The 24,982-nt window shown below is 46.7% G+C and overlaps 1 protein-coding gene across 1 annotated transcript in view; it reads right to left on the minus strand.

Moving 5' to 3' along the window:
* The window catches only part of HELZ2 (helicase with zinc finger 2), a 35,803-nt gene extending 14,270 nt beyond the window's left edge, over nucleotides 1–21,533 (minus strand). The window contains exons 1-14 of the mRNA XM_020981596.2: nucleotides 21,370–21,533; nucleotides 14,509–15,721; nucleotides 12,920–13,103; nucleotides 12,658–12,765; nucleotides 11,797–12,323; nucleotides 10,893–11,531; nucleotides 8,655–9,438; nucleotides 7,494–7,569; nucleotides 2,924–6,545; nucleotides 2,420–2,502; nucleotides 1,971–2,114; nucleotides 829–996; nucleotides 561–705; nucleotides 65–181 (exon numbers count right to left, since the gene is read on the minus strand). Coding sequence (XP_020837255.1) covers nucleotides 65–181; nucleotides 561–705; nucleotides 829–996; nucleotides 1,971–2,114; nucleotides 2,420–2,502; nucleotides 2,924–6,545; nucleotides 7,494–7,569; nucleotides 8,655–9,438; nucleotides 10,893–11,531; nucleotides 11,797–12,323; nucleotides 12,658–12,765; nucleotides 12,920–13,103; nucleotides 14,509–15,551 — 7,640 coding nt within the window. The 5' untranslated portion in view covers nucleotides 15,552–15,721; nucleotides 21,370–21,533. The remainder of the gene's footprint in view (nucleotides 1–64; nucleotides 182–560; nucleotides 706–828; nucleotides 997–1,970; nucleotides 2,115–2,419; nucleotides 2,503–2,923; nucleotides 6,546–7,493; nucleotides 7,570–8,654; nucleotides 9,439–10,892; nucleotides 11,532–11,796; nucleotides 12,324–12,657; nucleotides 12,766–12,919; nucleotides 13,104–14,508; nucleotides 15,722–21,369) is intronic.
* Between the last annotated feature and the right edge of the window lie 3,449 nt (nucleotides 21,534–24,982).

Below are 24,982 nucleotides of genomic sequence, written 5' to 3' on the forward strand. Positions count from 1 at the left end.
TAGACTTTCCAGCCAGGCCTTCAGGAGACACTACTTTCCCAACCCCTTCCCTGGAGCTACTCACAGTTCAATCTCTTCCTCAGAGAACTGATCCCCCATCCTCACTCTGGTATCAAATTCCATAATCTTGCGACAGAATGGATTGGATGGCATCCGGATACGATGATGGAGAATGATGTCTCTGTAAGGAGAGAGGTCATGATTCAGTTTCTATCACCTACTTCCTCCTGAATATCTTATCCTACTCTGAGGCAAGGCAACCATAGGCCTTACCTCAAGACTCCTGCTCAGGACTATATTCCTATGGAGATCCAGGCTGACCATTCCACACTCACCATGCCCTATGAATAGGTCTAGACCTCTACCCAAATCCAACCTGATCACCAGCTTGGCCCTCACCACTGCTTATGTAACACATGCATACATCAAAATAGCAAAGAGGGGTAAGGATGGGGAGAAGACTCACATACTTATACATACATGCACACAGAGACACATTAACAGAGAGAAACACATTATTACATGCATTAACATGGCATACAAACACACACCCTTCCTACCTGAGCTCAGGTTTTGGCTTCCCTTCCCGGATATTTTTGCGAAACATATTTCTGTAGCTCCCTGGTACAGGGAATTCCATGGCCTCCATCTGTTCACTATATACTTGCAATGGCCTGAGCTCTTCCTTCCATTGAAGGAGGATTTCTGGGGAAAGAAAGGCTAATATTAGTGTCTCATCTTCCATAGCTCCTAGTCCTGAGTATGGAGACACTTGGACTATCACGTACTTCACCAAGCATCATTGTCTAAGTGGCTGAGCCAACTTACCTGAAACAACATCAACAGATTTGTTGGATGGCCCACAATATAGGATGCACTTCTCCCCTTTGTCTTTCTTCTCCCCTTTCAAGGGCAATGGCGCAGTCTCAGGCTTCTCCTGGTTAAGCTTATGGAACCAGTATACAATATGGACCCCGACCACCGTCTTCCCAGTGCCTAGAGCCCCAGGAACAGGTATCAGCAATGTGAGCTCATTCCTCCCCCATCCTGGCCTACGTTCTCACTTCATCCTCATTCAGTTATTGATGATTTCCTCAAGCCCCGCATAGGAGTCAAGTGACTGCATGCTCTGGTAGCAAAAATTACTGGATTTCAAATCAGAGGATCTGATTTTGAATCTGGGCTCTTACTAGCTATGTGACTTTGGGACAGCCATTTAACGACTCTTGGACTATCTATAGGTTGAATCTTCCAGTGTTAGGTAGTGGCCTTCAGTAGGTAGTGGCCTACAGTTAGGTACTGGCCACAGGTAGTGACCCATACTGGCCACAAGCCATGGGATAAGAAAAATAACTTCCTTCTAAGCATCTTACAAACCTTCCTAAGTCTGTTTTGCATGCAGTGAGGAAGGAATATGACAATTCTGTGTTATATAGTCTTCCCAATACTCCTAGTTTCTGAACTCTGTCCAACCCCCTCATTTTATAGAGAAGAAAACTCCCTTGTCCCTACATGGTGAGAACTGAAAAAGGAAAGATAACTATAGACATCCAGGTCATAGCTTTCCACATGCTCAACCTGAACCCAGAGATGAAAAAGAATTAGAACCAAATCCTTCAAGTTTAGCAGAAAGCACGCTCAGAAAACATGTGTTCCGATCCCAGAAGTGCTACCTGTACGGTCTTGGACAAACCATTTCAATTCAGTTTTCTCATTTTAAAAATGAAGGGGAATAAGAGATTGGTCTAAATTATATCAACTCACTTCTCAGTCTAAACCTTTGATTCTATTAGCTTTCACATTCAGAGGCTGCATTCAGGCTATCTTTCTATGCTCACCAGCCTAGCATGGTGGGTCTGGAAATGGGGATGATGGCACTGGCCACATCACTGGTCTAATGAAAGTTCTCCAGTGGGGAGCTTTACCCAAGGTCATTCCCTACCCAGTATGCACTAGAGGCTCTGCCTCACCTGGTGGCCCTTGGATAAGAGTAAAAGGCTTTTGAAGAGCCTCTAGCACAGCACTGTTCTGACTCTTATTGAGCCTGAATTTTCCTCGTGGAATGTCAAAGGTCTGACGCTTCAGGACACTGGACTTCACGGTCATGCAGGACACTGAAAAGACAGAACAGAGAATAAGAGGGAAATCTAGGGATAGGATTTTTTTTTTCATTAAATCAAGAGAGAGAAGAGGGGGTCACAGAAGGGATAAACAGTGCCAGAGGCTGGAATAAAGGGAAAGAATATTTGAATGTGAGACAAGGGAGAAAGTAGAGCTAAAGTCAAGCCCTTGGGACCCTGTCCCAAGGTCCTTCTCCTATACCCTTCTCTGCCTGCCCATCCCCCTTACTATTCATGGACCAGACAGGATCACAGGGGTACTGAGGAGCTAAGCACCCAAATGCCATTCTGTGACTGACCTTCCTTGATGGGCTGGCCTAGGGCAATGCTGGTGACAAGTGGTGAGGCATGTTTCAGTTTCCAGATGGCCTCCTCTTTCCGGCTTGGGAGAAAAAAAGAAGGAAATCCTCAGTTATAATTAGCAGGATCCATGAGACAGCTCAGAGAACGGGAAGAAGGGAAAACATAGGCAACTGCCGCTTCAGAGAACTGCCTGGCAAGAAGGTTAATGAGGAACACAGAAAGACTTAGAGGCCCCAGACACAAGACCAAAAAGTCAAGGGGCTAGAAAATACTCTGACCTCTCCAGACTAAATGGAACTTTGGCAAAATGGCCTAAAAATGATCAGGACATAAGAGCCCAACCTCTGATCTTCTAGGTTGGGATGCTGCTTTCCCAAGGTGAGAGTACTGGCCCAACTGTGGTCACCTCTGCCCCAGTCACACACACACACACACACACACACACACACACACACACACACACACACACCCTCCACCACTACCATTCTGTGAGCACTTACATATCTGGCAGTAGTTTTGGGATAATCTCAATGGTGAAGCAAGTTCCCTTTCTGGTGACCTCCATAGGGATGCCATCCATGGCTACATGGTGTAGGGAAAAATGGATTCTCTGTTGCTCTTCTCTTCGGTCAACCTTTTTGGCATCCAGCTCTATCTCATCTGTTAGCCCATGAGCCACCCAGGTATAGGTGTCAGGGTCTACATTCAAACAAGAGTCAAGAGTATTGACCACGGGTGGGTCTACTGCCTTCTTGCACAAGCTGAGCTTCCCAAAGCCTTGGCACAGAGCAGCCTCCTTTTCTTTCTCCTTCTCCTCCTCCTCTTCTACTGGACCCTGGAGTTTTAGGTTCTCCAACCGGATGCAGAGGTAGCAGAAATTGAAATTGATATCAATTGCACATTCCTTGAGGAAGGTATAGGTTAAGCAGAAGGAACCTTGCATCTGTCCCTGGCTGTTCCGTTCTTGGTCCCAGGTAATGGGAACACCATGCAAGAGAATAGAGTCATTCTCAGCCACAGCACTAGAAGCAGACTCCATGGCACAGAGTGGTTCCCACACCCGGGAATATTCTTGTGCCTCAGAGTACACATCCTTGGTTGCCTGGGAAGCATAGCGAGAAAAGCAGTCAATGGGTTTCTCAGCATGCTCCAGGCAAATGGCAAAACCTGGTGTCAACATCCACATCTGGATGGAGGGCACAAGGAAGCCCCTCTGGACATCAGTGGTCAGCTGCATTTGTAGTGCATCCCCAGTACTTAGCTCTAGGACCACCTCTACATAGTGGGAGCACTTGCTTCGAATCACCTGGCCTAGGGGCCGATGGTAGGATGTCTGGGCAGCCCCTCTAGACCTTAGGAGCAAGGCTGCTGCTTTCTGAAAGTCCTGGTTCTGGATGGCCACTAGCAGGTCCTGCCACAGGACACTGCTTACTGGCATGACATGTGTGTCCACCAGGGTTTTGGAGGATGGAGTCCATGCTTTGCCCTTATCCAGAGAGTACATTCGCCTTTTCCATACCAACTTTATGTTCTGGCGTTCGGGGATGAAGGTGGGCTGCTCTACCAATTGCAGTGCACGATAATTGACAAGATGGGGGTCAGGCAAGGTATCCCGGTTCATGGGGAAAATCACCTTAAAAAAGCGATTCGCAGATTCCACATTCACAACAAAGCACAACTTTGTCAGCAACTGGGCCTTAAGCTGGGTGGCCAGGTGAAGGCAGTGGGCCTTGCGCTCATAAGCCTGTGCACGCCCATTTTTCCGGTTGAAGTCATGACACAACAAGTCAATATCTTCAGGGGAATAGCCAGGCTGGCCCTGGCCCATGGCAGCATGGAGCTGCCGCTGGAGCACCACATCAATGTAGCGTCTTATAGGGGACGATGCCCAAGTGTACCAGTCCACCTGCAATGAGTAGTGTCCAGTCCTGGACAAGCTAGTAGAGTTTGAGCGGCTAAAGTAGGAACGGCTGAGCAGCTTTCGGAACTCCAGCCCAGCTGGGGCCAGAGTGGGGTGGATGTCATCTGTGGCAATGAGGTCCACCATCTTGTTATAGTCTTTGCTGTCAGCAGCCTGACACAGGTGGTCCCAAAGTGGACGCAGGATGCAAAGGTGATGTCCTGAGCTGGTTGGTTGGGAAGCACTGGTGGGCTGGCCAGAGAGACGGTAAGAGAGATGGAGGGACAGAGGGAGCAAGTGATTGTACTTTTCCTTTAGCTGGGCTATTTGCTGAGGATTGGGCTCAGCCTGGCACCTCAGTGGGGTGATCAACTTTGTGTTATCCTTGTGCACTAGGAATTTAGCTACATAGCTATTGAATAGGATCATAAGCTCCTGAACCATCTGGTGGGAGCTACGTGAACCAAGAGGGCTGTCTTCATCTGGTTGGTCATAGTAGCAATCTCCCTGAAGGCGGCGTCTGCGGAGGACTTGGGAAAAGTGATAAGCAGCCACAACACAGCCTTCCACAGTGCCCAGCCGGAGAGGCAGCCTGGCCCCACCCCCAGGGTGACTTTTAATAATAACTTCAGCCTCCTCATAAGTCAGCTGGAGGTTGGAGCATATCATAGACGGCGTGATATGCCATTGCACTACTCGGTCACCTTCCTTCTCCACTGTAAGAATCAGGGAGATGGTTCGACGTTCTTGTTGGGGAAGGAGACTGAATAGGTCCTGGCTGAGCCTGGATGGGAGCATGGCCACAGGATCCTTTCCAGGAGCATAATATGTGGCACCTCGCTTCCTAGCCTCACGGTCAAGCGCCCCATCCTTTGGCATGAAGCTGGCCACATCGGATATATGGACAGCTATCTCATATTGGCTTCCCAGGTCCCGGACACTGATAGCATCATCCAGATCCCGGGAGCCCTGTGGATCCACAGTAAAGGTTAAATAATCCCGGCAGTCCTTCCAGTGTCCCCGGTGCAGACTAAGTTTACCGCAGCTGTGCTGGTTCACTTCCTTAATGACAGGAGTTGGGTATCTTCCATTGGCATTCAGAGAGTATTCCATGTCCAGAATCTTAAAACCTTGTTCTAAGGTCAAAGGCAAGGGAAGAATCTCAAGTATGATACCTAATGGATAATAGAACCTCTCTTTCCAGGAGATGATCTGTACACGAAAGAGCTGATTGCGCTTGGTCTCCTCTGTTATTTTCTCGTAGCTAATAAGTTTAATGTGTCCTTGTTGTAAACGGCGGATGGGAATGGTGTTGGGCTTATCCTTTAGCTCTGGTACAAAGATCTTGGTGACTGAAGGGTCAATGGGGATCATTACTCGAGGGTCAAACTCATCCATCTTGCATATGAAGATGAGTTCACGGTCACGCCTTTCCAGAACACCTACCACTCGGCCCATGGGGCGCCAGGAATACCCCTGCTCCTCCAATTCTGGGGTCAGGATTTCCACTAGAACTTGGTCACCAGTGAAGGCCATACCACAGTTGGTGCGCCCTCTGATTTGAATAATGAGGGGTGGGGAGTCATCTATGGTGAAGGCAGATGCCTTCTCAAAGGCCTCCTTAATCAGTTCACATTTCCTATATATCTTGGGCTGCATGCGTAGATATTTCTGCAACACTGGCACAGGGAAGCTTAAATACTGCTGTCCCTGATGGCGGGACCGGGCACCTGATGTCACATTCAGCAGCCCATCCTCGGTTACCGTCACTGCCACATTCTTGCTCTCATCCAGCAACTCCTGCAGGATGGGGTCATCAGCATTGAGTTCAGCATCAGATACCCACGAAGGAATGTCATTGTCATTGTCCTCCTCTTCTAATTGTTCTTCCCTGGGGGCCTTCACAGGGTACAGTCCATTTTGCCAGGCCCAGCGCTGCCTGTGTGCCACATCTTGCTTGATTTGTTCCATAGTGAGGTCCACAGGGGACACACTGCGCATCTCTACACACTCTTGAATGAAGTGCTTCCATACCTTGCTGCAACGTCCGAAAGAACAAAGGGCCACAGCATCACCCACAGCAACCACCTGTGACTGGGCCCTGGTCATTACTGTGTTCAGCACTCGGGCCTCACTGAAGAATTCCAGGTGGGGGACCGAGCTGCTGAGCAGGCTGTCCCGGGTGTGGACTGTGCTGAGGATGATCACTCGGAACTCTCGACCTAAGAGAAGGGCCAAGACCAAAAAATCAGAACATAGCCAGAAGAGCAAAAGCAGAACAGGAAAGGGTTAGGCCAGGTGGGAACCCCAAATGGTCAAAGAGCCAGATGACCCTGGGAAGGACTCTGGGTGGGGGCAGGCAAAGGGGGAACCTGCCCTGGGGACCCTTTCCCATTACAGGGAAAAGAAGCAGCCAAGGCCAGAGCTCTCAGACATTTGACTCTCAGCCCCTCTGGATAGGTCTAGCTCTAAAGAAATCATGCATCTCTATACTACATGATGAAGATTATCAAGGTGCTTGACATCTATCATCAAGAACTATCCAGGTGGATGTGATCCAACAGAAAGCTTCCCTACCCCACCACCTCCCACTCCTGGCCCTATACCTTACGAGTCATGGCTCCCCCAACCCTTAGTGTGCGCTAAAGAAGATCACACATGCAGTGTTGTATCTGTAATCAGGCTAACCAAAGACTCCCTACTGTAGTTATAAAGAGGACCCGACACTCGGCCTCTTTAAGTGTGCCTCTTCCCCTCCCTGAAAAGTTGCAACTAATAACTAATCATGGTCTTAGAGGGGCTGAGAAGAGATAGTAAAAATTTCTATACTGCTCCCCTGTTCTGTGAAGTTTAGATGGAGTCAAAGGGCCACACCTGAGGACCTAGAGGGCCACATGTGACCCCCACATACATACATAATACATACATACATACAGTGACCTTTGAGGGACCCCTGCCCTTAATAAGTCTCCGTATCAAAGACTCTAGGAATTAGAAAACAGGGCCCCTCCACCATCTATTGCCCAGGAGCTTGGCTGTAGTAATAGTAAATAAATAAGGTTCTAAATAGACAGCTAAGGTCACCTTAAATAGGGTCCTCCATGTCCCCATCCTCACAGGACCTAGACATGTTACCTTCCAGCTTTACACTCCTGGCACTAGACACCCACCTGGCAGATTTTCAAAATTCTCCACTGCTACTTCTCCTAGTTGTTTCTTTCTCAGTTCCTGCCTCAGTGTTTTTACCTGAAAAATAGACCAACAGGGGGATCGATTAGTGACCTCATATTCCTCAAGACTCCCACCCTATATGACCAAGCTTAATACCCAGACCTCAGCCTCCAAACTAATTCCATCAGAACCAAATAGCACCATCCAGTGCCTTCACCTGGAGAAAGAATACATCATCTGTATACTCACCCTCCCTTTCCAAAACCATTCAGAATAATAAAAAGATTAAGCCACATTCCTCAGATCATTCCACAGTTTACAAAATCCCACCTCCTCCATGAAGCCTTCATAGACTATTCAGAGAAAAAGTTAAGTTTCTATCAGCTTCACTCTGCTAGATGATGGGTCTCACACACTCACACACACACACACACACACACACACAAAATTTCCAGCCTCCGTTAGAAATACTGGTACCTGGTACCAATATAGTGTGATCACAAAGGACATGAGCTACTGTAATGTTTGCTAAAGACAATCATTCTACTACTTGTGCATCTTCCTATGTTTCTCTACAAGGGATAAGAATAAGGATAAGGGCTAGATCTGAGATTTCATTAGCATAGGGAACTCCCAGGTGAGAAAAGTCTCTACAAATATAAGTTGGTACCTTCTCTTAGAGAGTGGTCTGAGAACTCTGAAAGAGTAAGTGAATTGCCCAGGGTCAAACATCCAGGACAGGTTGGAGTCTGGACTTGAACCCAGGTTGTTCTGCCTTCAAGGACTTCTCTCTATCCACTAGACTATGCTGCATCTGAGCATGTTTATCTGCAGACATATACTTGATGAAGATGAATCATTGAGAGTAACGATAATGATGAAGGACCCCAGAGAGCCCTTCCTTTCCAGGAAAAGGAGAAAAGTTTAGACCACAAAAGGGTCCAGAAATGATCATTACTCCCCAGTCCATACACAGGATACTTCTTGAGGATCCTGAGAAGAACCATGGGGCTCCTAAAGTGCCCAGTGGACATCTAGAGTGGCTGTCATTTGGAGGTAGGAGTTTAAATACAAAATTCTGCCTGCCCATTGACAAACCAAGATTCTGTTTCTAATCCCTGCAAGAGAGAAAAGACAGAGATGGAAAGAGGGCCAATCACCTGAGAACCATGGGAAACAACACAAATTTGCTTCAGATCAGGGCTATTCCACTGGTAGGCCCAGATACTATAGAATTCTTGCACCTTCTCAATCACCTCCACTATCTCGGCCCTGTTGAACCATGATGTCATTGTTATATCTCTCTCAGGAGTACCAGCCACATGGCAAAACATGAGTGGGTACTTGCATGGGTGGCCAGGGATCTGTCCACTAGCCTGAATAGGGTTGCCCTTAGCCACATAGAAATTCCGAGACACGAAGGAAATGATGGCTTTGGTAGAACGGTAATTTTCATGGAAGATGACCCTGCTCTGGGAAGCCAATTCATGAGTCTCCCGCTGGTAGTACTGGAATAGCCGATTGAGCAGTGTATGATCAGCAGACTTCCTGGCCCCCACGCTGAAGAGTTTGGGGGTGATCTGCATGTGGTCCCCAGCCAGGACAATGCGGGTGTTCTGGGTGGCATAGGCCAATGGAATTATCGCTTCACATTCTAACATCTGAGCAGCCTCATCAATGAGAATGTGGGAAAAAAAACCAGGTGACACACACAGGGAGCGGGATAAAGTAGTGGTCGTGATTATAATGCGGTGCTGCTTTAGTTTCTCCTGAGTTGGGAAGCAGAAGGAGCGTCCATCATCTGAGAGGCAGCAATACTGCAGTGTGGTTGGGTCTGTCTGGTTGAGGAAGCTTTCAGTGTTTTTGACCCTCAGTGGCACAGCCTCAGGGTGTCCAGCTGTGACATAGGCATGAAAGTACTCACGGATATAGATGTCAGCAGCACTGTGGAAGAAAAACAGAAGAGGTTCAGGAGAATGGCTACAGGATTTCCTCAATTACTTCAATTCAATTTAACAATTTTTCCTGCCTCTTATTTGCAAGGCACTGTGCTCATTAATATTGGGTATACAAAAATAAAAAGACACAATTCCTATCCCTCAAGGGGGTTACATTCTACCAGGAGATGCAAATTGTATAATGTTTTTAAAAAGAGGCAAAGGAGAGGTCCAAAGTGCTTAAATGAAAATTTAAATTAAATTAAAACATGTTTAAAGTACTTAAGATAAATTTGATAATCTGTTGAGAAACATTTAATAAATATTGTGCTAAGCATTTTTGTTCAGAGAAAGGAGAGAGAGAGGGGGACATGGAAAGAAAGAGATATGTAGGGGTGGTGAGAGGCAGATAGAGAGAAAGAGAGAGACACAGATAAGGAACTCCGCTCTCAAAATTATTCAAAGATAATAATCAAGTGCCAATTATCCAATTTCCATCATAAATATTTAATCTTTGGGTGTTCCCAACCTACTGTCTAGGTAAACTCACAGGTGAGGGAATTACACATGACACTTTTTAAGTTTAATATGCATTATTAACATTTTCTCCATTGATTTCTTAAGTCTAGGCAAAGAAAACAATAAATCAAGCCCTAATTTGTAGGGTTACTGATTTCCAAGTGTGACTGCTTACACTGAAATTTTAATAACCAGTAACTTAACCCTGGCTTAAAGCTGGCTCCAGCACACCCCCAAAAAACTCACCACTATCAATCAATCCCTAACTGTAAAAATCCTTCATTTTGAGACCCATCTTATATTCTACCTCCACCATGAACCTCCCACCCCATGCTGACACCCATATCCAAGTGAAAATAATCTCTCTCCTCCATTTGCCCAATCACATTTTACCTTGTATCAGCCTTATTTATGTAATCTGGAGAAGCAAAGACTGGTGGAGTACATGATCCCTGTCTTCAAATATTTGATGAGCTGCCATATGGAGGAGAGATTAGACTTGATTGACTTGACTCCAGAGGGCAGAAATAGGACCATAAGGGAGGGGAGTTACAAAGAGGATTTATTCAGAAAAACTTCCCAATGATTAGAACCATCTAAAAGTAGAATGACCTGTCTCAATCTCTCTGGAGATCTTTGGCAACTATAACCAGCTATATTACAGAAGGGATTCTTCACATTCCTTCACATTAATCTAGATTAGATGGCCATTGAGGCCCCTCCAACTCTAAAATTCTGTGAATTTGATACTGTGTATATGCTACTTGTAAACAAGAACATTGTCAGTTTTATCTTTGTATTCCTAGGGTATCATCTACTACTCTATAGTGTAATACATGATACTACACTAGATCTCATGGGTACCTAGCAAATGTTAGTAGAATCGAGCCCCAATCCTGACCCAAAGAAAGCTGCATTTGCCCTTTCCACAGCCCAGCTCACCTGTTGGTATGGGTACAGATCAACACTTTTGTGTTTGGTTGTTTGATAACCTCTAGCGTGGCCATAGCTAGCGTGTATGTCTTGCCTGTCCCAAATGGGCCATAAATGAGCAGTGGAGGCACTCGACTCCGACTACCGGCTGTACCCGTGATAAAGGAGATGGCCTGCTTCTGTTTTGGATTACCACGGAGTTCCTGGGGAGGTGGCCTCAAAGAAGGCAGAGAACAGGTAGGTACATCAGGTGCCACCAGTCTGTCATCCTGAAGTGCATCAATGGCTTGGTGCCATATCCCAAATACAGTCTTGTCAATTTGAAACTGGATTTCCATAAGCTGTGTATCTTCATCCTTAAGTCCCAAGGCAGAGCAGCAGTGGGCTGGCAGCAGGAGCCACACATTCTGCTCTGAAGTGGCCTTGACTTCCACCCGAACCTCATACACATGATTGTCAGGGGCAGGGACAAGTGCCACGTAAGCAGTGCTAACAGCTCTACTTAGCAAATAGCCCTGGTCTGTGTCTGGTGTCAGGGAGCAAGGAATTGGAACCTTGGCATACAATTCCCCAGGTGGTGCAAGCTTCATGCCCATTGCCAAGGTCTGCATCTTGGAGGTCAATGTGACTTCCACCTGAAGGTTCAGTCTGTGACAAAGGGATAAATAAGTTAGTGAGCTATGCCTCTTACAGACCTCTTCTCTGGATCCTCTCTAACCCATCCAGATCCCTCAAACTTAGCTGTATTTCTATTCTGGTATTTCCTGATCTCTTCTGACTCTGATTATCCTGGGCATTGCAATGAGGGCATCATAGGGAGACATGGCTCCCAGACCCTTAATTGCCACCTTCCTCTGTTCCCTGTTTCATATCCTTCCCCCTCCCCCAGCCAATGACTCCATCCCATGCTCACTTGGCCACCAGCTCCTGCTGAGCCTCCTCTTCCACATACAAGAATTGGTGCATCCTATCCCGATAGTTGACTGGAGTTATGGGGATCTGGTCAGAGGCCATTGACTTGTAGTATTCCAGTTCCTGGGGGCCCACTTTGTATTTGGCTAGTAGCTTCATCTGTTCAACTGTCCTAGCCACATTGGGCACCACACAACGATTTCCACTGTGCCAGCGTATCAACCCAAGAAGACAGTTGTGGTCCTGCGTACAGGTAGGCAGGATCCCAGGTGCTTCCCTCTGTCCCACTTGTACATGTAGCTTCTGTACCAGGACAGGCCGGCGTCCAAAGTCAAAAGCTACCCACTGGTCGTAGCTGCCAAAGGTGATACACTCCACCAGCACCTCCACCTGGAAGGTCATCACTGCCCCCTGCACGAGGAACCTTGAGCCTTGGGCATAAAGCTGTCCTCGTGGAAGCCCAGGACTCACCAAGGAAAAGATTGCTCCCATCTGACGTTTGAGGAGGGCTACGTGCTGCAGTGGGTCCTATAGAGGTGATGGGGAAAGATGTTGCAACATCAGCAGTTTGGCCCACCTACCCCTAAACTCTCTCTCTCTCCCTCCATTTCCCCCCAGTCCCCTTTATTCCCCCCAAGAGCCAGGCCAGGGTCTCAGGCCATAGCTTTTCCTCTACTAGTTGCTCCAGATGACAGGATCCACTGTGGCACCAGTCTTCTAGATCCCTCACTTCCTCAGTAATATTGGCATACCTCTGTGGGTCATCATGCAACCCCATCATCTTGGTGACTGCTTCCACTGTTGTGAGGAGGGAGCCGGAACACTTCACATACACCCCACTTCCCCAAACGGTGTCACAAACCTTAGAACGGATGATAAATTTCCATCTGCATTGGGATTTCTTGTCCTCTACCTGGCATTGTAAGGGCTGGTCACAGTGCACAGTTACATCACATATAGACTCGGAAATCTGATGAGAGGCAGATGGGCACAGGAGGCTGTTAGCAGAAAGGATGCTGCCCCAGCTCCCCATCCATGTCCATGAGATCAGACCCAGGCCCTCCCCATTCTTCACCCCTCTTCTGAAGTCCTTCCTCAAAGTCCTTTCACTAAAGCCTACTCACCACCAGCATTTCACTGCTGCAGTGCTGATATTCATGTAAAAGCCGGTCCTGGTAGGAGAGAAGTCCATCCTGCCGGGCTGATTCCTCTCTCATCTGGGCTGCCTGAGCCCGCACAATCCATTCCTGCAGCTCTTCCAGGGAGTGTGCTCTGGTGCATCCATTCCCATACTCACAGATATCCAGCCTGATAGAATGAGAAATCCAAACATAGTAGTCAGCTGGATGATTAGAGCAATAAAAGTCTTGTCCTATCCTTTTCCCATGCTGCTGAGGCAGTAGCAAGGTCAGATGGAAAGCATATTAGATTTGGAATCAGAAGACCCTGGGGTTTAAATGCCAACTCTGATACCAGTTTTATGACTAAGCAAGCCACATCATTTTGCCTCAGTTTTCACATCTATAAACCGAAATGACCTTGACCTAGAAAATCCCTTCCAACTTTAAATCTATGATCCTGTGAGCCCATCTTAGTGTCTGGTTTGGTGAGAGACAGGAACATGTAAAGGGAGTGACATTTATGGATTCTTCCCATAGGCTGGAGCCCTGAGTTTGGGGGCTGAGGGCTAGTCCAATAGCTTATATGAAATGCAAGTTTTGATGAGAAAGGAAGGAAGGTAAGGAGTGGCTAAGATATCCAGTCCTTCCCCTAGAGAGGCCAAGCCTTGAGTGGCTGGAGTTGGGGACACTAAAAAGCAGTCTGCTTCCACATTCGATAGAACAGAAAGAACACTGAACTAAGGCAGGTACCCAGCATTCCAAAATTGGATCTGACTCCTTACAATCACCTTTACCTGCGTCACTTAAATCTTTCTGCGTCTGTTTCCTCTCCTCTTACCTCATAGAGCTGCTGGGATAATAAAATGAGATAAAGAGCTGAGAAAGCTCAAATCCCACTTTTAGCATACAAGAGGCCTTTCCTGGTGTCCCTTCCTTCCCTCTCCTCCCCCCCCCTTCACTGCCAGTGACTCCCTTCTGAAATTAGCTTCCATTTACACTCCACATATTTGTGTATGTACATAGTTGTCTACATGTTATCTCCTCATTTGGAAAGCAGGATACAAGCTCCTTGAGGACAAAGGCCGTGATTTTGTCTTTTTCTGTATCCCAAGCACTGCTCAGTGCCTGGCACATAGTAAGTGTTTAATATATGCTTGCTGATTAACTCATTGTAAGCCATGTACTGTACAGAAGTAGGGTACCATTATGGAGCTAAGTCCAGTTAATGTCCTGCATACAGGAGTTTAATATTTACTTATGAATGGAGGAGAAGAAGGGGAAAGGTGGAAAGAGCTCCTTGAGGGGAGACACTAAGCACTAATTCCTTCTCTTCTCTCCCTACACAGCGCCTAGCCTAAAGCCGGCCACACAGTCCACACTCAAATGTTTGCTAAATAAAGTGCTGCAGGAGCAGCTAGGTGGCGCAGTTGATAGAGCACCAGCCCTGGAGGCAGGAGGATCTGAGTTCAAATCCAGCCTTACACACATAACGCTTACTAGCTGTGTGACCCTGGGCAAGTTACTTAACCCCATCGCCTAGCCAAAGGAAAAAAAAAACAAAGTGCTGCCTTTTCCTGCCCCAGAAGCCTTACCTGCTGCAAAGTTTGAATTTGCAGAGCCCAATGGGAGGGGCTCGGTATTCCCACAGGGCCCCCTGGTCATAGGACACCATCTGTGCGTGCTCCAGGGTTGAGCAATGGTTCTCAAAACTCTCTTGGGAGTTGCAGGTCACGAGGCAGGCTCGGCAATATAGCTGAATCTGGGGTGGAACTGATGGGCTCCCATTTCTACCACCATCCTCACCACTGGTCCCAGACCCTGCTCCAGATTCCAGGGTGGCTGGAAGCTCAAGCAAGTCAGAGCGAGTGAGGCAGCCCATGGACTCAGCTTCCCACACGGCCTTCTCCACATCACTGTGAGCATACTGACAGCGAACAGTCCCATGCCGACACGGATGTCCTCGAGACACATACATACAATATTCCAGGAGGCGGTTCTGCCGGGGCAGGGGCCGGATCTCCACTAGTTGTTTCTTTCTAAGACCCTCACTTGTTACATGTACGATAAGCAGGTTAGAGGCCCCATGCTGTGGGCACGGCAGGTTTGGACCCCGGACGGTCACCTGTGGAGGGCAGTTCCGGAAGCAAGGCTTACAAAGTTCCTGAAAATAGCCTCCAAATTCAGCCCCTATTTCCTCAGCTGCAGTCAGGATCCTGGGAGTCCCCTGGTACAAGCTGCCCTGTACTTTAGCTTTCAGCCACAGTCTGGCGATATTGTTTTCCCTCTCAAAAGTCCAAACCAGTGCTTCCTCTAAGCTTCGGGCAAATGTGCACTGGTTGTGGTGTTTCCTGCAGCCCACCCCAGGTTTGTAGTAGCGGCACACTTCATAACGTCTGGGCCGGGGGAAGCTCGGCCTGCGTCCAACCTTTCTCCATTCTCTATGCTCAGGTACTCCCTTGGCCCTTGCCAGGAGGATCTCCCGGGGGCAGTTGTGTTCTATGGAATGCCATATATATGTGCTCTCATTCAAAGGCTTTGAGCACACTGAGCAGCCCACACGTAGGTCCAGTTGGCTCTGGAGACGATTCAGTTGGCCCTGGAGCCGAGCCAGATGCCCCTTTTTGAGTGACGGCATCTCCCTCCACAGGACACTTGAACTAGATATAAAATATCCAATGACTCCAGCTAAAGGTGCTTCAGATGCCCCAAACACTGGGTCGGTTTGCAGCAGGCACAGCAAGGTCCTCAAGGTAGCTGGACCTCAGGATCAGTGCATCCTCCAACTCATGTCCTGAACTCAGAACCCTAGGGAGATGGGAATAGTCATCACTCTGAACTGGGGATTAGAAGAGGAGGGGGACAGAAGAGATGACTCCTTCCAGGCAAGGATAGCCACTTGCTCCATCAAGAAAAAGAAAGAAGCATGGCCCTGCCCTAGAGAAGCCCCCATTATATCATGGGATAAAATCTAAATACAAACAAAGCTTTAGAACTCACAGAGGAAAACATGGAAATGAACATCTAACTAATTATCGCTGTGGCTACAGGACAAAAGGTAAAAGCAATAACCATAAGGACAAGGTGACCAGAGGCAGGTGAGGTTCATTTTGAAAGACTAAACTTCAAGGAGAAGGTAAGTTTGGAGCACAATGTGGAAAGATAGATGGACATGGTTTTGTGAAAGAGAAGGAAAGCTTTAGGTTTTGGTACTTTTCCAAGTTGAAGAAAATGATTTTCTCTTTTACTCAACTACAAAAACCAAATGACAAAATCCTGGCAGCCTGTCTATCCTATAAACATTTTTTCCTTACCATGAATACTGAAATGTCACCCAGGCCTCCCCCAGAAGCTCATAGGGCAGGGCCCGCTTGAGATGTGGGAAGGGAGGTTCCTATGATGACCACTCTACGCTGGAGAGGTAGAAAGGTAGGAAGACTGGCAGAAACAGAACTCTCTAACCACAGTTGGGGAGAAGACCATGGGCTCTTCCTTCTGTCCCCATGCCAACTCTTTAAGGTCACTTTTTCCTAGGGGTAGAGATGCTCCCGAATGCCAGGATGGCCCCTGATTGGGAGAGAATATCACCATCATCATCATCACCATCACCCAAAACCTCCACTAATATTTCATAGGGACACAGCAACTTTATGCAAAAATTTCTCTGGGGACTAATATTCAGTGAGCTCTTCCTCATTTTGATCTTCCAAGGCTTAAGAGACTTAATATCTGATTCTACCAACTAGTAAACTGAGGACCTTTTCAAGCTTTCTCAGTCTATCTGCATCCAGTACTGCTGAGCTCCCACAAAAACATTTCCATTTAGGGGTGAGATAAGGGGTAGGAGAAAAGCAAAATCTGTGACCTTTGGGAACCCTGCAGAGGAGCAGATTCCACCTGGCCTCAGGACACAGGATTTCATCACAGTAAATTCTCCCTCTCTTCCCCCACTCCACATGACTGAGATAGATTAGGAGAAGCAGTTGGGGTGGAGAGAAGGAAAAGCAAGCTGGACAGCTTTGTAGATTCTCAAGGAATAGGTCATTTCATGGGGAAAGGAAGCAAAGACTGGATGTTGACCTCTGCCTCTGCACCCAAAGGTACAGATTGGACAGGCTAGAACTCTTAAGTGTTCCCTCCTAACCATATTCCTATTTCTTTAAATCCTGAGGTCTGATTTTCCCAAGTAATAAAATAAGCCTTTGGTTTACCTCATGCACCTCAGTTTTCCTACCTGCATAATGGAGAATCATATTACTTTGGCTTTTGAATAACTGGAATCAAAGTCCCAGAGAAATAAATCATCTCCTAGAAAAACCACAACCTCCTTCTCCTTTCTCTTTCCATTTCTGTATTAAGCAGACCCACAGGACCACATGTGCATTAAGTCAGGTAAGTACAGTTACAGTATCCCACTCACCACAGTGGCTAATCTAAACCTTTTACCCCTGCTCCCCCCTTCACACTTTCAGCTGAGGAGGTTGCCTCACACATCCCCTACAAAACATTGAACCCGTTCATAGAAGCTCCTTCTTCTTCCCTTCTCATTTCACTTGACTCATAAATCTCCCACTATCTCATCCTTCACCCCTGCCTCAAGGGACTCCCCTTCTTGCTATGACAAACCCCTCAACATGTACCCTTGATCCCATCCCCTCCCTTCTCCATTAGACTGCCGCTTCTCTTATCCCTACTCTTTTACTAATCTTCTGTCTCCCCCATCTCCCTATTTCTCCTATAGATTCACCCATGTCTCCTCCAACCTTAAAAAAAAAAGTCCTCATCATCCTACCTACAATAACCATGATAGCTATCATCCTATCTTTTCTCTTTTTAGTGTCTAAATTTCTTGAGAAGGCAGTTTACAAAAAGGACCCATATGTATAAAAATATTCATAGCAGCAAAGAACTGGAAATTGAGGGGATACCTGTCAAACTGGGGAATGTCTGAACAAGGTGTAATATATAATTATGATGAAATACTATTGTACTTTAAGAAATAATGAAGAGGGGGCAGCTAGGTGGTGCAGAGGATAGAGCACCAGCCCTGAAGTCAGGAGTACCTGAGTTCAAATCTGGCCTCAGACCAAACACTTGACACTTACTAGCTGTGTGACCCTGGGCAAGTCACTTAACCCCAATTGCCTAAAAAAAAATAATAATGAAGAGAATAGCTTCAGAACAGCCTGGGAAGACTCATTTGAGCTGATGCAAAGTGAAATGAGCAGAACTAGGAGAACACAGTACGCATAATGGCAATATTGTAGTGATCATAGTGAACCATGAAAGACCTAGCTACCCTGATCAATACAATGATCCATAACAGTTCCAAAGAACTCATGATGAAAGATGCTATCCACCTCCAGAACAAGAACCGATAAATGTAAGTGCAGACTGAAGCATATTTTTTCACTTTCAAAAAAAAAAAAAGAACGAAGTTTATACTAGGTACCTCTACTTCCTCTTCTCTCACTCTCTTCTAACTACTAACTACTACTAACTGGTTTTCAACTGAAACAACTCTCTCTAAAGTTACCAGCAATCTTTTAATTGCTAAATCTAATGATCTTTTCCCAATCCTCATCCTTCTTGTCCTCTCTGCAATCCCTTTCTGGGTTTTCATGACATTACTCTCTCCTGATTCCCCTCCTACCTATATGACCACTCCTTCTCAGTCTTCTTTGAAGTATCTTCATCCAGGTGATGTCCACTAACCATGGGTGTCCCAAAAGTCTATATTGGGCCCTCTTCTCTTCTACCTATTTTGCTTGGTGATCTTTCATTAGCTACCATGGATTCAATTACTATCTCTACTATAAAATGATCCTAAGATCTACTTATCCAGGCCTAACCTCTCTCCAGATCTCCAGTAGCACATCTCCAACTACCTATTATACATCTCAAAACTGGATGTCCTATAGACATCTTAAACTCAAAAACCAGAACTTAGTATCTTTCTCTCTACCCCTAAAATGCCTAACAATATCCAATCTGTCACCAAGTCCTATAGATTCTACATCGGTAACATCTTTAATATATGTCCTCTTCTTTCCACTCATATAGCCACCACACTGGTACACTTCATGCCTGGATTATGGCAAAAACAGACTGCTGGTTGGCTTCTCTGCCTCAAGTCTCTCCCTACTCCAGTCCATCCTCTCTACTCACTTGTCAAACTGATCTTCCTAAAGGACTGGTCTGGCTATGTTACTCCCCAACTCCCATTTCAATAAACTCCAGTGGCTCCCTATTCCTTTCAAGATCAAACATAAAGGCCTCTATTTGGCTTTTAAAGACCTTCGCAACCTGGTTCCCCCCTACCTTTCCAGTCTTACTCCCACATACTCTATGATCCAGAGACATCGGTCTCCTTGGTGTTCCTAGAACAAGACACTCTATCCCCCAACTCAGTTAATTTTCACTAGCAGTTCCCATGCCTAGAATTCTCTATTTCCTTATGGCTTCCTTCAAGTCTAAATGAAAATCCTACCTTCTGCAAAAAGCCCTTTCTGAATCTCCTTAATGCTAATGTTTCCCTCTGTGATTACCTCCAATTTACCCTATACATATCTTATTAATAAATAGCTGTTTGTATGTTATCTCTCCCCTACTCCCCTACTTGAGGGTAGGGGCTGGTTTAGCCTCTTAGTATCACCAATGCTTATCAGAGTGCTTCCCACCTAAGTAAGTAATTAATGCCTGTTGATTAATTTAACAACAAACATTTATTAAGTGTCAACTATTTGCTGATTGATTAGCAGATGGGAAGATGCAAGAGCTTTGTAGGGGAGGAAAAAAAAAGAGGGACACAAATTAATCAATAACACAAAGTTAACACACCAAGTAATAGACTCAATCAAAACGTTGTGGCCACCTCTCCAGATCTGGGAAGCCATTCAGATCCTCCCTATTACTCACAAGCAAAATCAATGAAGAAACAACAGGACTTCAGGATTGTTTGTCCTCGAAATGTTACATTTTTCTGTTGTTTTTTTTTTTGTCTAAAGGGAGTGCTGTTGGATGTTGGGGTTTTTTTTTTAAGGAGACCCTTGGAAGGGTAAATAAAGGATCAATGAAAAAAGTATTCATAACACTAAGTTCATTCCCCAAACAAAAACGTTTTTTCCAGACTGACAGAAGAGGGTCAATCCTCTGAGAGAATGAAAGCAGACTGAAGAGCCTTAACCAGATTTGGTAGTGCTCTACAAGACACAACCCAACTGAATTAATGTCTAGTCCAGGTCCCCAAATCCTCAAGAGGACAGCCTCCCTCAAGGGCTTCTAGCTATAGTCTCCTCCCATCAATACTCTCCTTTTTTTCTCACCACAACTCCCAGGGCCCAATAGCCTGATGACTCAAAGGGAGGCAAGACTCAGTCAAAGCAGCTATTCCTCTACTCCCCTCTACTCTGAAGGTGGGCAGGTTTCTCTCTGGCTCCAAGGTTTTCTCTCCTGCTTATAAGCCAAGGGCCTTGGTGCTGACTCAAAAGCACCACCAAGGGCAGGAACACCCATTATCCTCTCGGATCCTCAAAGCCAGAACCCTGCCAAGTGCCCAAGGACTCAGCTCACTCCTACTGCCCTTTCCTTCTCCCCTAAGGCAGGTTCCCCAAGCCTCACTAGGGGTGTCTTTCAAGCCGAGCCTCCCGGTGAGTCAGCAGAGGTACATCTCGGGTCAGGCAAGGCCAAAACCCGGACTATTTCTTTCCCAAGGGTCCCGGAGTCAGAGAACCCCAGAATGCTGCCTCGGGGTTCTTAGGCTTCACTCAACTTCAGTTAAACTACAATCAACTCTGGCTCCCATACCTAAAAGGTTTCAGGAACAGAAGAAATAGGCCACCTCCAGTTGTGGGCTTTACCCATCTCCAGTCCCTCTGTCAGCAACCCTTAACAAATAGCAATCACTCCTTCATCACTCCCTTGAAATTAAGAAGAAACGCCTGAAGGGAGAGAAGGGTACGTACTGGGAATATATTGACAGAGCCGAGAAGGGAAGACTAGAAGAAAATAAAAACAAGATACGAGAGAAAAAGAACTGGGAAGCTGCAAAGGTGCACTGACACCTCAGCCACTGTGTGACTCCAGTCCTGCCTCCCTGATTATCTGTGTGTGCTGTTTCTTAGCTTCTTCCTTGTGGAGAGAACGATAGCATCCCCCAACCAAAGAACAGAGGCCGGGATCTGGGAATAATGGCTGGAGGTGTCCCCCTCATTCCCACCCCCACTGCATCCTAATCCATCCCCTTCTGGGTCTGGGCCTCGCGGGGACAGGGATCCTGGCTCATTCCAAGCAAAAGCAACAACCTGGGACCCCTGGTTTGTTCCTTTGGGACTCAACAAAGTCTGGGGCTGGAATCCCAATGCAACGTCTGTCCAGAGAAAGAGCAGGGAGTCCCTAGTCTTTGCTCTCTTCGCCCCGCCCCCGCCCGACACCCACCCTTGCCCGCTGTCCCGGACCTGGCTCTGGTTCTCGTAGTCCCCGGAGCTCTCTCTCTCGCCATTCAGCTACGCCCCGGCCTCCAGTCCCAGGCCGCAATCCCAAGGCCTCCTGCGCTCCAGAATCATTTTCGATTCTGCCCCCGGGGCTATTCAAACCTCCAACGCCGGATCGCGGAAATTACCTCACAGCTTAGACAACTCCCCCCCTTTCCCCCACTCCCCCGGCCAGTCACTTTCGCCCCGCCCTGCCAAGCCCAGCCCTCCCCAGCCCTCCCCAGCCCTCCCCAGGCCTCCCCAGTCCTCCCTATGCTCTGCATCCCCCACCGGGAGCCACTCCCAGTCCAGGCTCCTCCTCCATTCGTCTCCCCCCTCCCCTACCCCGCCAGCTTCTCCGCTCCACCTTTCCCCTTCACCCCTGGCTCCTCCTCCTCCACCCCACTCCCGCCCCTTCCCACCCCCAGCATCTTCACACCACCTTCTAGTTAGGTGGAGTGTTTAGTGTTGACAGTTTGCATCACACACACATTCACTCGCACGTAGTGGCCATCTTCTCCCATAAGCTCTGTATGTGTTTCCCTCACACACAGATCCCCCCTCTCTCATAAGCTCTATGACTGTCACACACTAAAACACATTCAATAGGTAAACTCTCAGTACATACAAGTACCACTCTCTCCTAGTGTCTAGCACAGTGTGCTGCAGACAGACGCTTGCTCTCTCTCTCTCTCTCTCTCTCTCTCTCTCTCTCTCTCTCTCTCTCTCTCTGTCTCTGTGTGTGTGTGTGTGTGTGTGTGTGTGTGTGTGTCTGTTTATTGACTCAGAAAAAAAAATAGGCACGGGCAGGCCCTCTCTTCCACAGACTGGCTCTTTCAAGAACAAAGCTACTTCATCTTCACAGGTTGACACATTCAACCTTAGGAGTCTTACAGGTCAACTTTGCATTCCTTTTGACTCTTGAAATCCCTATGTCATTGGCAGCACCAAACATCTAATTCATTTTGGATTCTGCCTTTAACTTCAACTCTATTATCACCAAATGCTTTCTGTCTTGAACTCTGTAGGATTCCTCCCCCTTCCCTGATCCCATATTCATCCCTAACAGCCAAACTTCTATGATCATAGATGTAAAGCAAACTCACTGCTTAGTCCCAGCTTTCATTTTCCTAACAGTGCTCCACATTTCCAATCTCTCTCGAACCTATTTTTTTTTAAGAATCTATCTTAACAGGCAGTTAGACAAAGATGTACATATTAGATGTACAAACTGACACACAATGGGGTGGGGGTGGGGCATCACCATTGAAATTTCCAAGGGAGATAGCTTTGTCTGGGCCAGTATCTTCCCTTCATCAGAAGGGCCATGCTTTTCCCAAGGCACAATGGCACCTCCCTGCTCCACACACATTGATTTGGTCCATGATCTCTCTCTATGCCTATGCAACCAGATTGGTTTTCCTATAATGCCAATAAAATTATGTCTTTCCTCTGCTTATCCCACAAGATAAGACTCCAGATCATTAGGTTTGCATTCCAAGGTTTACACAATTTGGCTCTGGCCTACTTTTTCAGCCTTCTCTTTTGCTTCACTCCAAGAATCCCAGAAGCCCCAAGCACATTTTCTCAACAGTTGTTTTAATCACACTTTTCAAGTATCTGGAATTCACTTTCTTCTTCTCTCCATCTATTCAAACCTTAAGTTATCCTTCAAATTCCACTTCCTTTTCCAAGCCTGCTCTGACTACTCACATCTTTTGTGTTCTTTGCCAAATTCTGCTACCACCCCACAGCTTCCCACAGACACACAAGCCCACCTTGATAGTAGGGGTTTGTAACTCCACCAGACCACCAAAGGGGACTTTTTGGATATTTTGGTTGCTTTTTCTGCAGGGGCAGAAACCAAGCTAAGAGTAATGGTGCCATTTGAAGATTTTAAGCTCTTGTGTGAAGATTTGAACTTTACATTTTACATTTAGGCAAAATGTCTAAGGAAGGGCAATGTTACATTTTCTTAAAAGATTCTCTAAGGAACTCATTGAAAGAGCAATGCACTTTAAATCATTGATTGAATTCAAAACATTGATTGAAGCCATTCTCCGACTTCAAACACGTTCCTTTGATCTGTAGTGAAGCTAATGGTGTCTGGGAGGGGTTCACCAACGGAACTACATTCTGAGTGAGCACTAACGACGATGCGCCAGAGTTCCCAAAACATCCACTCAGATTGGGAAAGGAAGGCTTTATTGTAGAATCCCCAATAGTAGGGGAAACTGAGGCACCCCCGTTTCGTGTGGTGACTGGGGAAGGGGTTTTTAAAAATCACACACACAAAAAGCACGTGCTAAGCGTTAGCTCAGACGTGGACCTACAGAGGCAGTCTTAAACCTAGTCTGAGAAAAGAGCCGGGAATGAGACTGGGACAGGCTGACAGCCAAATGGGAGGGCTATCATGAATGGACAGGATAGACTTACGTCAGATGAGTTTGTTGATTTTTTTTTTTTGAGACTGGGGAAGGGGGTGTTTTGGGTAGGAGGGGAGGCCTGGAAAAGTACCACATTGAATCCAAGAGAGGTACGGAGACACACCACCACCCCGCAGGCCTGGAGGGGATGCTCGGATTAAATCGAGCTGGCCCTATGGGCCAAAGAATAGGCGGGGGAGGGGGATGTGTTAAAAAAAAAAACCCTCCAAGATAACGAAGAGTTTCGGTTTCCATTTTCGAACGTCACTGAGGAGGCTGGAAAAGGGGCGGGGGAGGTGTTGCTGAGGTAGCTGTGGCAGGGGCGGGCCTGGTCTGTTTACCGACTCTACAAAGCCGGGTTGGAACCACCCGATTTGCGGTCTCTAGAGACATTGCTTTTCCTGTGTTGCAAGTGAGAAAAACAAAGCCGGGCCCACTGGGGATGGCACGGTTATTACCTCGAGCCTCCATTAGGACAGCATCCCCATCCCGGGGCGGGACTTTCCTAGTTCTGGCCAGCTCCCAGATAAGGCTTACAGCACTTCGATCGCTCATACAAGGCTTGCGCATTTTGGGGACAAAAGAGTAAAAGGAAAGAAAAAACTTCCCTCCTTTCCAAGCAAGCAATATCAATGTAGTTTGCCAAACACTCCAGTCCTCACCGTCGGTTCCTCTTTAGCTCCCTACAATCTGTCATCTTCCCTGGGGTCTTGTTCCTAATATTATTGTATTTGGCCTCAACAAGTCATGACTGTTATTATCCCAATTTTACAGATTAGGAAACAGGCTGAGAACGGTTAAGTGATTTGCCCAGAACTTCGTGCTTAGAAAGTGAGTGAAGCTGGATTTGAACCAAGGACTTCCTAATTCCCGATTTAGCACTCTATCTACTTGCACCATATTCAAACAAAGGAATATAGTACGCCTGTTATCCAAATTATGATATGTGGTTGAATTGGCAGACCACTGAGTCCATCCAATAAGTCCATCAGTATAGGTGTCTTTCCTAGGTACAGCAGATGGACAATGAGATAGTCTAAAATTTAATAAAAGGAACAGAACAGACTAGATCCCACTTGGAAAATTGTACAGTGCTATGAATAATTCCAAGCTGTTCCTTGACCTAGAAACCCATCTTTTAAAAAAAAAGTGTATGTGTGTATGTATATGAA

Source organism: Phascolarctos cinereus, unplaced genomic scaffold (genome assembly GCF_003287225.1).
Source record: "Phascolarctos cinereus isolate Bilbo 61053 unplaced genomic scaffold, phaCin_HiC Scaffold_2;HRSCAF=192, whole genome shotgun sequence".
Lineage (NCBI taxonomy): Eukaryota > Metazoa > Chordata > Mammalia > Diprotodontia > Phascolarctidae > Phascolarctos > Phascolarctos cinereus.